At 44.8% G+C, this 11,564-nt stretch overlaps 1 protein-coding gene across 2 annotated transcripts in view; it reads left to right on the top strand.

Moving 5' to 3' along the window:
* The first annotated feature begins 275 nt into the window (after nt 1–275).
* LOC135402473 (protein PHTF1-like) overlaps nt 276–11,564 on the top strand; it is a 30,630-nt gene continuing 19,341 nt past the window's right edge. The window contains exons 1-4 of one of the 2 annotated variants that reach the window (XM_064635684.1): nt 276–696; nt 4,239–4,909; nt 10,345–10,482; nt 10,916–11,058. In XM_064635684.1, coding sequence (XP_064491754.1) covers nt 342–696; nt 4,239–4,909; nt 10,345–10,482; nt 10,916–11,058 — 1,307 coding nt within the window. In that variant the 5' untranslated portion in view covers nt 276–341. Of the gene's footprint in view, nt 697–895; nt 1,032–4,238; nt 4,910–10,344; nt 10,483–10,915; nt 11,059–11,564 lie in introns of those variants that run through there. The other variant, XM_064635685.1, reaches the window with a different exon arrangement.

The following is an 11,564-nucleotide window of genomic DNA, read 5'->3' as shown; positions in this document are numbered from 1 at the left end:
GGCGGGGATGTCCTCCTCTCCCTGGGTCTCAAAGCCTTCCCTCCTCCGCCCTCCCCGGCGGTCGGCGTTTTAACGGATTTAACGTTACAACGGGCGAGAAACACCGTTTAAATAAACGTAATTACCCGCTGCGCCCCCACAGCCCCCCCCACCTTCCAGCGCTCCCTCAGCGCTTTCCCGCGCGCGCCCCCCCCCGGCTCACGTGACCCCCGCCCCGCGCGCGCGCGCGCGCGCCCCTACCGGCGGCGAACTACCCGTCCCAGGGTGCCCCGCGGGCCGCGCGTGCGCGGCGGCTTCCCCGGCGCTCGGGCCATTTAAATGTGTGTGAGGGAGCCCCTGAAATGGCCGCGCAGGTCGCCGCGGTGCCGCGGGCCCCGGAGGAGCCGCCGCCGCCACCGCCCTCAGCGGACCGGCCCGCCCGGCCCCGCGGGCCCCGCCGCCGGCGGGCCGCACCGGGAGAGCCTCCCACCGCCAAGCGGGCCCGCCCGAGCGCGGCGCTGCTGGCCGGGCCCGGCCCGGCGGAGCCGCTGCCCCCGCCCGCCCTGCCCGCCGCGGGGCTCTTCACGTTCTCCCCGCTCAGCCTCCCGCCGCCCGCCGAGCGCCGCCACCACCACCGGCACCACGGCGAGCCCGCCGCGCACAAGGCGAGGCGCGGCAGCCCCGCGGACGGCGCGGCGGGGCGGCCCAGCCAGCGAGGTGAGAGCGCCGGGCGGGGCGCGGTGGGTTCCCCGCGGCGGGCCGGGCCGGGCCGGGCCGGGGCCGCCTGCCCGGGGAGGCAGCGCCGCGGGGCAGCGCCCGGAGCACCTGTGGAGGTGTGAGGGCAGAGGGAGCGCCCCGCGGGCTCGGTGGCCCGTGTCCGGTGGTGTCGTAGAGGGCACGGCGGGGCTGCCCCGCGGGACGGGGCGCGGGGATGGTCCTGGGGCTGCCGGGGCTGCTGCTGTCAGGGTCGCCCTCATCGCAGGTGCAACAGCAACGGCTGCGGGAGCGAAGCGTTCTTCCCTCCGTGTGTCCAGTAACGTATGCTAGAGCTGGTAGTCTGCTGGATTTTTTAATTTATTATTATTTATTTTCTTCAGTAAGAGGGGATCCCATCACCCCCTACAAATATTTATAAGTGGTGTCAGAGGATGGTGCCACACTCTTTTTAGTGACAGGACGAGGAGCAATGGCCATAAATTAAAACACAACGAGGTCTGCCTCAGCATGAGGAAGAACTTCATTACACTGAGGGTGGCAGAGCACTGGAACAGCTGCCCAGGGAGGATGTGGAGTCTTCCTCTCTGGAGACATTCCAGACCCACCTGGATGAGTTCCTGTGTCACCTGCTCCAGGTGACCCTGCCTTGGTCTGGATGATCTCCAGAGATCCCTTCTAATCCTAACAAATCTGTGACTTCTCTAATAGAAAGGCCAAAATATCTCTGGATTTTGGTGCGTGGTGGGTGTGTTTTTGTTTGTTTTGTTGGTTTGGGTTTTGGGTTTTTTTTAACAGCACAGAATGACTCTTCTGCTTCTGCTCGCAAATTTATTGTAGTAAAAGCCTCTTAGTGAGAGCAACGTAGATAAAAAGTAACTACAAAAGCTGCTGTAATAAAAATACTATGTTGTGAATTATGCTTTTGGAGAGTATGTGAAGGTTTTGTGCCAAAGAAACCAAAGATCCACATGCTTACAGGAGTCAGGTCTGTAGTGTAAATTCTGGATAGGACTGTCTTAAGAATGGTCAAAACTGTTACTAGGAGAGACTTTTTCTCTGCTGGTTAATGCTTCTACTCCACTGTACTTGAATAATGACTGTAAAAGCTACTGGATTGTAAACTTCTGCAGTGTTATCAATATTTATCAGGCTAGAGTTTGAAGCAGTGTGTCCTTGTAGGCTGGAGTGTCACTGTGTCAGTTCTAACCCAGAATTAAATAAGGCCTCTTTTAATGAGGGCTTAAAGAGTGTGAAAATGAGCATCAAAATTCCAGATTTGCAAAGGAAAGCTGTTTGCTAATCTGAAGCTCTTCACTGCTGGCCCTCAGCTGCATGTGTTGTGGTTTTCAGGAAGGGGCTGGATTCCTTTCCCTGACTATCAGTTTTTATTTTGATGTATAATCTAATTAAACTACCTATTACACTGACTGTACTGTGCTTATCTGTGGCCTCAGGTGACAATGAACACCCCCCTGTTTTTGCTGTTTAATAGTGGTGCTGGTGTGCTCAGTTATATGATGTCTAATCATTTTGGAGTAGCTGAGTTATTGGCACTGCTGTCACTTGGCCTTGCTGCTGAGCCCATAGTTTAGTGACCTGGCCATAGCTTTTTTTATGTTTGAGGTATTGTAGGCTTTCTGTTTATTTAAAGGAATAATTAAAACTGTATTTCCCTCAAGATTGTCAGGCATTATGTTCCCCATAATGTCAGTGTTTAGCTTCACTTAATACAGTGGTTTCTCACTGTGGTAGTGGGACTCTGCTGTGTTCAGTGGATCCATCAGCAGCCAGGGCAGCTTTTATCCTGAAGATAGACCACTGGAAGCTCCCAAATGCAAAGATTCCTCAATATCTGTCTGCTGTTAGGGAATAGCTTCAAACAGACAGATACTCTGAATTAAAACTACCACATGTGTGGGCTTTTCAAGCGATACCTAAAATCAGAAATGCTTAAAATAAGATACCTTTTGCAACCAAAAATTCTTAGAAACATCTATAGGGAAATATTACCAACAGCTCGGTGGCATAAAATTCTTGTTTAGTTCCAGCTTGGAATCTCTGATCCCAGCAGAACAAAGATCCTGTGTGTGACCTGTGTGCTCATTGCAGTGAGAGAAGCAGTGCCTGCACTCGAGAGCTCAGCACTGAGCAAGCTCGTGCACTTCACTTCCGAGTCTCGCAGAAAACCTCATTCCAAGAACCGTTTTGGTTGACTTCCCAAAACAAGTGATACCACCCTGCTCTTCCTGGTTTCCCTGGCTGGAATAGAAAAAAAAATCAGGGCCTTTGCCGTTTGTAAAGGCTACAGCAGCACTGTGAAAACTTGTATTTCAGGTCCTAAGACTATTGTATGGAGTGAGTGTTAAGCAATCGACTCTTTCTTTGCTCCGTGAGTAATTCTGCTGTTCCACCAGGCTGTTAGGAAGGTCACCCATCCCCAGCTCTGGAGACCAAACCAGTAATGATCTGGTTAATCACTGGGACTACACTAAAGAACTCGGAGCTGTGTGTATTTATCATGACCCCCTTTCTCATAGAGCAGTGTAACATGTTTTTTCCTTGTAACTTCAAGTGTTACAGGAGAAGGATACCAATTTGCAGCCCAGGAAAGGGAATTTTGTTAACAAAAAGCCCTGTGCTGAGGGCAAAACTGCAACTTTAGCTACTGCACCTTCTGGTTGGGTTTTGCCTTCAGCAGCAGGTTGTTCTGATTCCCGTGGCTATCCTGGTAACAGAGATTTATGGGCATTGTTGGATGAAATAGTTCTTTGGTTCGGGCACATTAAAATCTTGTCTTGGGAATTGAGTTTTTAACAGCTGAAGCATCAAGTTTTCTAACTACCTTTGTCACTTGCTAAATGTCATTTAAACCAGTTTTTATTCTTGAAAGATAAGCGGTTAAACTATTACATTTTGCCTAACAGAGCTACTTCTTTACATTTTACCTCTCAGGGTGATTAACCTTAAAGAAACCCTCAAAACAGCCTCTTAATTTCTCTCTCTGCGTTAACTGAGTAGTTAACTATAAGACTAGCAGATAGCTGAAACTGTGGGTGTGATGATCTGGGTCCTTTAATTCAAAAGATCAACAGCCTAGGATTTAAATATTTTTACCTCCTAAATGTCAGTAACACTTGTACCTCTTCAACTGTGCTGTTTAGCTTCTATATCACGTGTCCAAAATCAGGGAAATGTTCTGTAACGAAAGTCTTGATGTCTAAATGTTACACATGTTGTTTGTCCTCTTCCCCTGCATGGCGCTGCCTTAAATGTCAGAAGTTATTAATGTACTTAATTATAGATGTCCTGAAATACAGACTCCTTTTAAAGGCATTTTAATAAATCTGTTAAAAATGGAAATATTTCTAAAATATTAAGCTTGAGTCTTTATTTATGTAGTACTAGAAATACTGCATTTTTGGTTGTCTAAGTCAAAAGTCAGAGTATTACTACTGGTCAGATCAAGTGAGGGGGCTGGATTCTTTTGGGGTGAATATGCTGCAACTGCAGAACTCTGATCTTCTCTTTATTGTTGCTGCCAGAAACTCCAGACGAAAATGGCAAAACCCAGCGAGCTGACAGTCTTATTATGAAGAAGATAAAGAAAAAAAAGAAAAAGAAACACCGGGAAGATGTGAGGGGGAAGCGCCTGAAGATGTACAACAAAGAGGTGCAGACCGTGTGCGCCGGGCTCACCCGCATCGACAAAGAGACTCTGTCTCAAGGACAGTGTGACAGCCTGGAAATGAACAAGGAATCCTTCAGGTACCTGAAGGATGAGCAGCTCTGCAGACTGAATTTGGGGATGCAGGAGTATCGGATACCCCAGGGAGTACAAACCCCGTTTGTGACACACCAGGAGCACTCTGTTCGCAGCAGCTTCCTGAAAACTGGCACTAAATTTAGTAACTTCATTCACGAGGAACACCAGTCCAATGGAGGTGCTCTGGTCCTGCATGCCTACATGGATGAACTCTCATTTTTGTCTCCAGTGGAGATGGAGAGATTTGCAGAAGAGTTTCTTGCGTTGTCATTCAGTGAAAATGATAAAAATGCAGCTTACTATGCCTTAGCCATAGTCCACGGAGCAGCTGCTTATTTACCAGACTTCCTGGATTACTTTGCTTTTAACTTTCCTAACACTCCAGTGAAAATGGAAATTTTGGGCAAGAAGGACATTGAAACAACAACAATTTCAAACTTTCATTCTCAGGTAAGAACTGTTTACAGGCATAAAAGTTGCACAGCACCTAGATTTGATTAATCTCATTAATCCAGAGCAGGCCTGGCTTAAAATACGTGAGTCACAAATTTTAAGCAGATGAAAAAGATGTGTGCACTGTGATGTTTATTCCTGTTTCTGCTTAAAAGCTCACTGGTAGTTGATGATTCACACCTCAGACACTGCTATCTGTGGCCTGAGGAAAGATCTGCACTGATCATCTCTTTCTTCTAAACGTGGGAAAACACTGAGATTGTTCAAAACAACAGCCAAGTTCTGTATCGAGAGTTGCAAAGACTGCAAATGCTAACACTTTTTTTTTATTCAATAGATCTGGGTTGATTTTTTTATTATTTATTTTTTTTGCAATAACATTACTTCTCAGGTTTCAGTATATCATTCACAATTTTTTAAACATCTTAATTCTATCAGCAGCTGATTTTGGGTGTCTAGACTTCCTAACTTGGAAGTGGTTAGAGTATCTTTTTAATTCCCTTGGACTTTCATTTTATGTATTACCCTGGTTTCCATAGTAGACTTAAACTGGCTTAGATTCTGAAACTGTATCTCCATGTAACTTAAATGGATGCAACAGTAAAAACTAAGCTAATTTCAAGATTCCTGTGTGAAAACTCGTTGGATTTTAATCTTGTGATCAAACTCAGAAATATCTATGAGCGTACAACAAGATTAGAATTTAGATAAATTTATTTTAGATGGAATAAAGCTGCTTTCTGTTTAGTCTGAGAATGGATTCAAACTGCTGATTACTCTTAAACTCTTTATTCAAGACATTAATTACATTTACTGGTTCACCTGTTGGAAGGATAAATCTGAAACTCTGTAGTGGAGTGCACTTCCCTACTGTAGGAATAGACCTTTAGCAACAGATTTTGAAATGTTAATGCTTGTGAATGGGCTGTTTGGATCTCTCCAGGGTTTACCAAATGCTTATAAGCAAGATTTGCATTGGAAAAACAATTACTGCTTTACAGAAAGTTCCTGCATGGTCACTGTGGAGTCTTTGAATACCATTAAATGAATCATTCTGACATTTGGCTTATGAATTTGTTTGACAACAAATTGCTGCTGCTGCACTTATTTTAACCAGCCTCTGTTTCTTGGTCTAAGTAACTCTTGGTGCTGACAGAGCTGTCAGAGTGCAGAGTACCCCAAAACCAATCTCTGCTATGGGCAGGAGCACGTGTGCACCTGAGTGCTGCAGATGTGAAACCTGTCCCCAGGCTGGGCTTTAAAGTCTTCAGGATCAGTGATATGTCTGTGCTATTTGGTGTCATGATTGCATTCTAACTCAAGTGCATGTGGTGACCACTGAAATGGCTTAACAGAGCCACTGGGATATTTAACAATTGCATTTTTCCTCAGTGAATGTCCTGTGAACATGAATCCTGGTGCTATAAATACACGTGAGGAATGGATGGTAATAAATAAGAGGCTTTGGTGGGTTATAATCTGCGCTGCTACTTCAATTAATTCTATTTTAAGTACTGTCTAAACTTGATTAAGATTGAGTCATGACATAAGGTTCAGTTGGTCTAAACCACTTCTCTAAACCCAGCTCCAGCATGACCTGGTTAATCCTCTCTGGCTGAAGTATGTTATTGTGGTTCACTCTGAGCAAACAGCACAGGAGCTGTCACAGGCAGCCCAAAAGGGGCTCTGCAGGGAATGCACGTGGTGCTTAAGTTTAAGGAAGCATTTAAATTGGTGGTGGGTTCACCCAGGTTTTGCAGGCTGGCTTCTCTGGAAATGGAGAAGGCCACAGTGCCCTGCTTGAGAGAGCTGGAGGGCTCAGCCTGCCTGTTGTGCTGCTGCTCCTCGGCAGCACCGCTGAGGAGAGAACAGACTGGTCAAGCTTCACTTTTGACCTTTCTGTATGAAAACTGTACAGCACAAAAGCACTTTGTAGTTATGCTTTTGCAGATTAAGCATGTTACACTGTTGTGTGCTGTAACACTGATTATTTTTAATTGAAGATAATGAAGTCACCTCCATTCTGTGTTTCTTCTTCTTGTTTGCTGCACTGACCCATCCTGTGGTGAGGGGATTTTGAACATTAGGTAGTTTTGAGTCCTGCAGACTCAGTCTCAAGAAATAAAGATTTGATCTGTAAACTACAAGTTAATGTGACCTTTGGCTTATACAACATTAAGCTGTTCTATGTACCTTTTCAGAGAAACTGAATTTTAGTAGGAAGTGTCTCCAGTTCAAAATAAGGACTTTAATCTGGAAGAACTGATAAAAGTCTGGTGATAATTAACTGCCTTGCCAGGGGAATTCCTTTGTTCTCAGGGCAGTGAGTTTATAACAAGCACTCCAGTATGTGCTTGGAGCATAAATGTTTGTTTTCAGAATCTTAAAATAATTACGCTTAAATGTCTTCGGGATTTTTTGCTTGCATTGGCTCCCATTGGTTCTGCTACTTTAGTACTGAAGCTGAGCTTTAGTTTGGAGCTGTTCACTTGGGCTACAAGCTTTAAGGACTCAAATCACTGAGCAGTACTTTGTAAGCTTTCTTCACATAAGGGCACAATTTAATTTGGAAGCTCTTAGCAGTGCAGCTAGAATGAACTCTCATTTTCCTTATCACTTGCTTCAGTACAACTGCTTCTAGTTCTACTCAGTGAATTGGAATATATTTAGACTTAAAAAACACTTCTACTTTTTTTCCCCCAAGAAAAACTGATCAGCTGCCTGTTGAATTCTTTCTCTGATCCAAAGGAGAGTTAGACTGTCACAGAGGAGTGGGGGTTCTGGGAAGAGGCCAGGAAAGAGCTGGGGAAGTAGGTTTTGCATAAGCTGTTGTTCCTTCTGGGGAGAAGCAGCCAACAGGTGATAACTGGAGATTTTTTCCTACCCCTGCTGTCAGAAAAGGTTCTTCTGTTCCTGACAGCTTTGGTTAATGAACCACCTCACAGTTTGGTTGTCTCCCCCACGTGAGCTTCTCTTATTCTGGAAGGGCAGTTCCTTTTTTTAGCAGAAGCTACCAAAGTGTGAAGTGGAGAAATTGTGCATCTGTACTGCAAACTTCAGGTAGTTTGTCACTAGAGCCACACAACCAGTGCCCAGTGGTCTGGCTGCAGTGTGTCACGTTGGAGTTAGACATGTCACCCTTGCTGTGCTGGCATGTCACTGTCCTGGCCCTCTGTTGTCAGTAGTAACCCCCTTGTGCTCTTGCTTTCTTCCTTGCAGCCAAGTGTTTGTGTGGTTGGTTTTATAGCTGACTTGGCATGTTGAAATATTGGCACTGTCAACTCATTCGTGCTTTTCTTACAACTGGAGAGAAACTTCTGAGACTTAACCTCGTTTGTCTCCAGCTGATGCCTCATCTGTGTGTCCTCTTCTCACCCTTTGGGGTTTTGCTGCTCACTTAACCCTTGGAGAGGCAGGGCAGGGGCTGGGGTGGCTCAGGGACATGCAAATAAATACCAGCTTTGTGATCTGGACAGGAAACACTGGTGCTGTCTGTTCCTGTTCTCACCCAAGTGTGGGGAACACTGATAGGCACATCATGCAGCTGCAAGAAAATGTCTCCCTGAGCACTGAAGAGCTAATTTTAAACATGCCTGTAACTCACTGTCAGTGTGGAGTGTGTGGAGCAGGGGACACACAGGGTAGTGTGGCATTTGAAAGGGCACAGTGGTCTTAGTGGCCCCATGGTCCTTACACAACAGTAATTCTGGTTTTAATTCTCCAGTAAATGTATTTCATTTCTATTAAAAACTACCAAAACATTAAAATCCAATATTTCCCTGAAGTATTTCTACTGTCCACTTTATAACTCTTGAATTCTTTTGGGTTTTTTTCCATTGTGTTCCAGTGCATTAAAAAAAAACCCTCCAAACTTAAAGCTTCTAGTTTTTCATTTCCTTTGAAAACATTACAAGGAAAAACTGCATATGGAATCATAATTCATTTTAACTTGTGACAAACACCTGTGAAATACTTGTGACTCTCAACAGGTGGTTTCAGTAGAGCAGATCTCATCTGGAAGTGGTCACAGAAATAGTGCCAGGCAGTTAAACTTTGCTGATTTAAGGACCAGAACATTTCAGTCCTTAGTTCCCCTGTAGGTGCACAGAACTGGAATATTGCTGTGGTGTTCCAGTGCTCCTGCTCTGAACTGCATTCAGTGAGTAGAGTGAGCTAAACTCCTATAATTAAGAAGCTAAATGTCTATGGCTGCTGTTAGAAAATAAAATTGCAGCAGTAACTCTATTTTTCCCTAATTAGTCTCTCCTAATTTACCTTTAGCAACCTCATGGAGTAATTTAATAACATCTGGTTTGTTGATTAAACATGCAAAACTGAAACTAAACTTCAAACTAAGCTGCTGCATCCACATATCTATAAATGGAGTTAGTAATAAAAGGCATCACCCGTTCTGAACATGACTAAAATTGCCAATTTAGCAGTAATCCTCTGTCCCACCACTCAGCCATAGAGAACAGCTGGAGTTTTTCACCATGGGAAGCACTCGAACACAGAGGGAAGGTTGGGGCTCAAACACAACTGAGTGTGCAAAACAGAATAATTATGGCAACATTTCTGCTCTATAACATCAAATACCTGTGGTACCTACATGGAACCTGCTCTGTGGCCATATGAGATTTACAGCTGCAGTCCATAGGATGAGGCTGGAGAACACTGGAGCCTTGCCAGGGGTTCTCCTCCAGGAACAGGAAATCAGTAAGAAAAATTTCCAGATGCCCTTGGAAAGTGGGACAGTCTGTGCTCCAGAGGATGTCCAAGGGCTGTAAGTGAGATTAAAGCATTTCTGGCCACAGCACTGGCAGCAGGTTCTACTGCTGCTGCTTATCCTGAAGTTGTTCATGAGCACTGGGTTTCTGGCTAAACCTCTTGTTTCCTCAGTTTCTTGTCCAGTTTTGTGTATACATTATAACAACATTACCAGGGCCCCTGCATGAGGGACACTGAGATTTTTCACAGCAGTCCCAGGGGAAGGACCTCTGGGACAAGACTGGAATGAAGAGTGTGTGTGTTCCAGGGGCATCCGGTTTGAAATGTAGAAACAACAGGCAGCTGCACAAACCAGTGGAGAGCTGAAGCCTGCTGGTGAAAGACTGAGTCACAAGGAAACCTTGTGTGCTTGTTTTCTCAAGTCAGCCTGGAAGTGTTGAATTGTTCCTGAATTAGTCGAATACTCACTTGCTGTTATTCAAACTGGAGAAGGATTTCCTGTCAGGAGTGCAGGCAGGAGTTGTTTCTCTTGGGATGCCCTGTGGGCATGTGTTCTAAACAATCCCCATGCCTATTCCCAAGGGCACAGCTACTGAAATAGAGGTAGATGAGTCCAGCTGTGGCCCAGTGTGTTGTGTTAGTGTGACTCTCCTGCAGCAGAACTAAAGGTGTGGTGGTGTTGTGTTTCCTCTCTGGGCCCCCAGGTCAATCGGACGTACTGCTGTGGCACCTACAGAGCAGGACCCATGCGGCAGATCAGCCTGGTCGGAGCAGTGGATGAAGAAGTGGGGGACTACTTCCCAGAATTTCTAGATATGTTGGAAGAATCTCCATTTCTTAGAGTAAGCAGCAACTTGTGGTTTGTTCAGAGCACTGCAGATATTTAAGCAATTACTAGGTTTCACATATTTCAAAGTCATTAGAAACCAAAAGGTGTTTTCTTTATTGATGTGCTTGTTTGGGCTACTGAGGTTCATTCTTTCCTGTGTCCAGTTGAGAGGTGTGGAATAAGGTAGCTACAATTGTGTAAATAATTAAAAAAATATAGTTTATCATATATATGCACTACATAATTCTGTGCTTCCCTGAAAACTGAATTTGATAAAGTTAGCTCAGACTGTATTTTACCTCTCAAACTTATTTAGTTTCTATGCAATTCTTTTGACAGCAAATTTGAACCAGTTTTACCAAAGGCGTCATTTAATTTTTCTATCTCACCCAGTGTTCTGTGTTATGTGTGTTTTGTGGGTTGTTTTGTTTCTCTTTTCTTTTCAGATGACTCTGCCCTGGGGGACTCTTTCTAGTCTCCGACTTCAGTGCCGGTCCCAGAGCGATGACGGGCCCATCATGTGGGTGAGGCCAGGAGAGCAGATGATCCCCACAGCTGATATGCCAAAATCGCCCTTCAAACGGCGCCGGTAAGGCTCGGTTTGCCTCGAGGGAGAGAAGGAAACCATTGCAGTTGTGTCTGTGTTAGATTTGAGAACAAGAGCAAAGTACTTGATGTGTAAATGGTTCTTCAGATGACTAATTCGGATTTAAGATTCACTTTCGTTTTTGTTTCAGATTGGCTCAGCTGATAAAACAAATGTTGCTTGTGATGGTTATCTTCTTTCACCACTTTTATGTCCTAGATCAGTGCTTTCTTAAGATTAAAAACCTCTTTCATTATCCTTCAGGAGGCTTATTTTATTCATCTTATTTCTGTGGTGAGGGCAGCTCTAAAACAACAGAGATCCTTACACTGCTCGTGCTGCATTTTAATGTTAGTGCTAAAGCACTTGTAGTACTGTCTGCCTGCTCAGGAAATATTGGGGTGTACTTACATGTTTCTCAGAAAAAGAACAAACTTCAGGAGACTTGGAAGCATATTTTAATTGTCATTTCAGGGAGGATTTTTTGATGTACTCCCAAATAATTGAAG

The sequence above is a fragment of the Pseudopipra pipra genome, chromosome 25 (assembly GCF_036250125.1).
Source record: "Pseudopipra pipra isolate bDixPip1 chromosome 25, bDixPip1.hap1, whole genome shotgun sequence".
Classification (NCBI taxonomy): Eukaryota; Metazoa; Chordata; class Aves; order Passeriformes; family Pipridae; genus Pseudopipra; species Pseudopipra pipra.
Note: the sequence above shows the minus strand (reverse complement) of the source record. Positions and strands in the feature narration are given on the sequence as shown.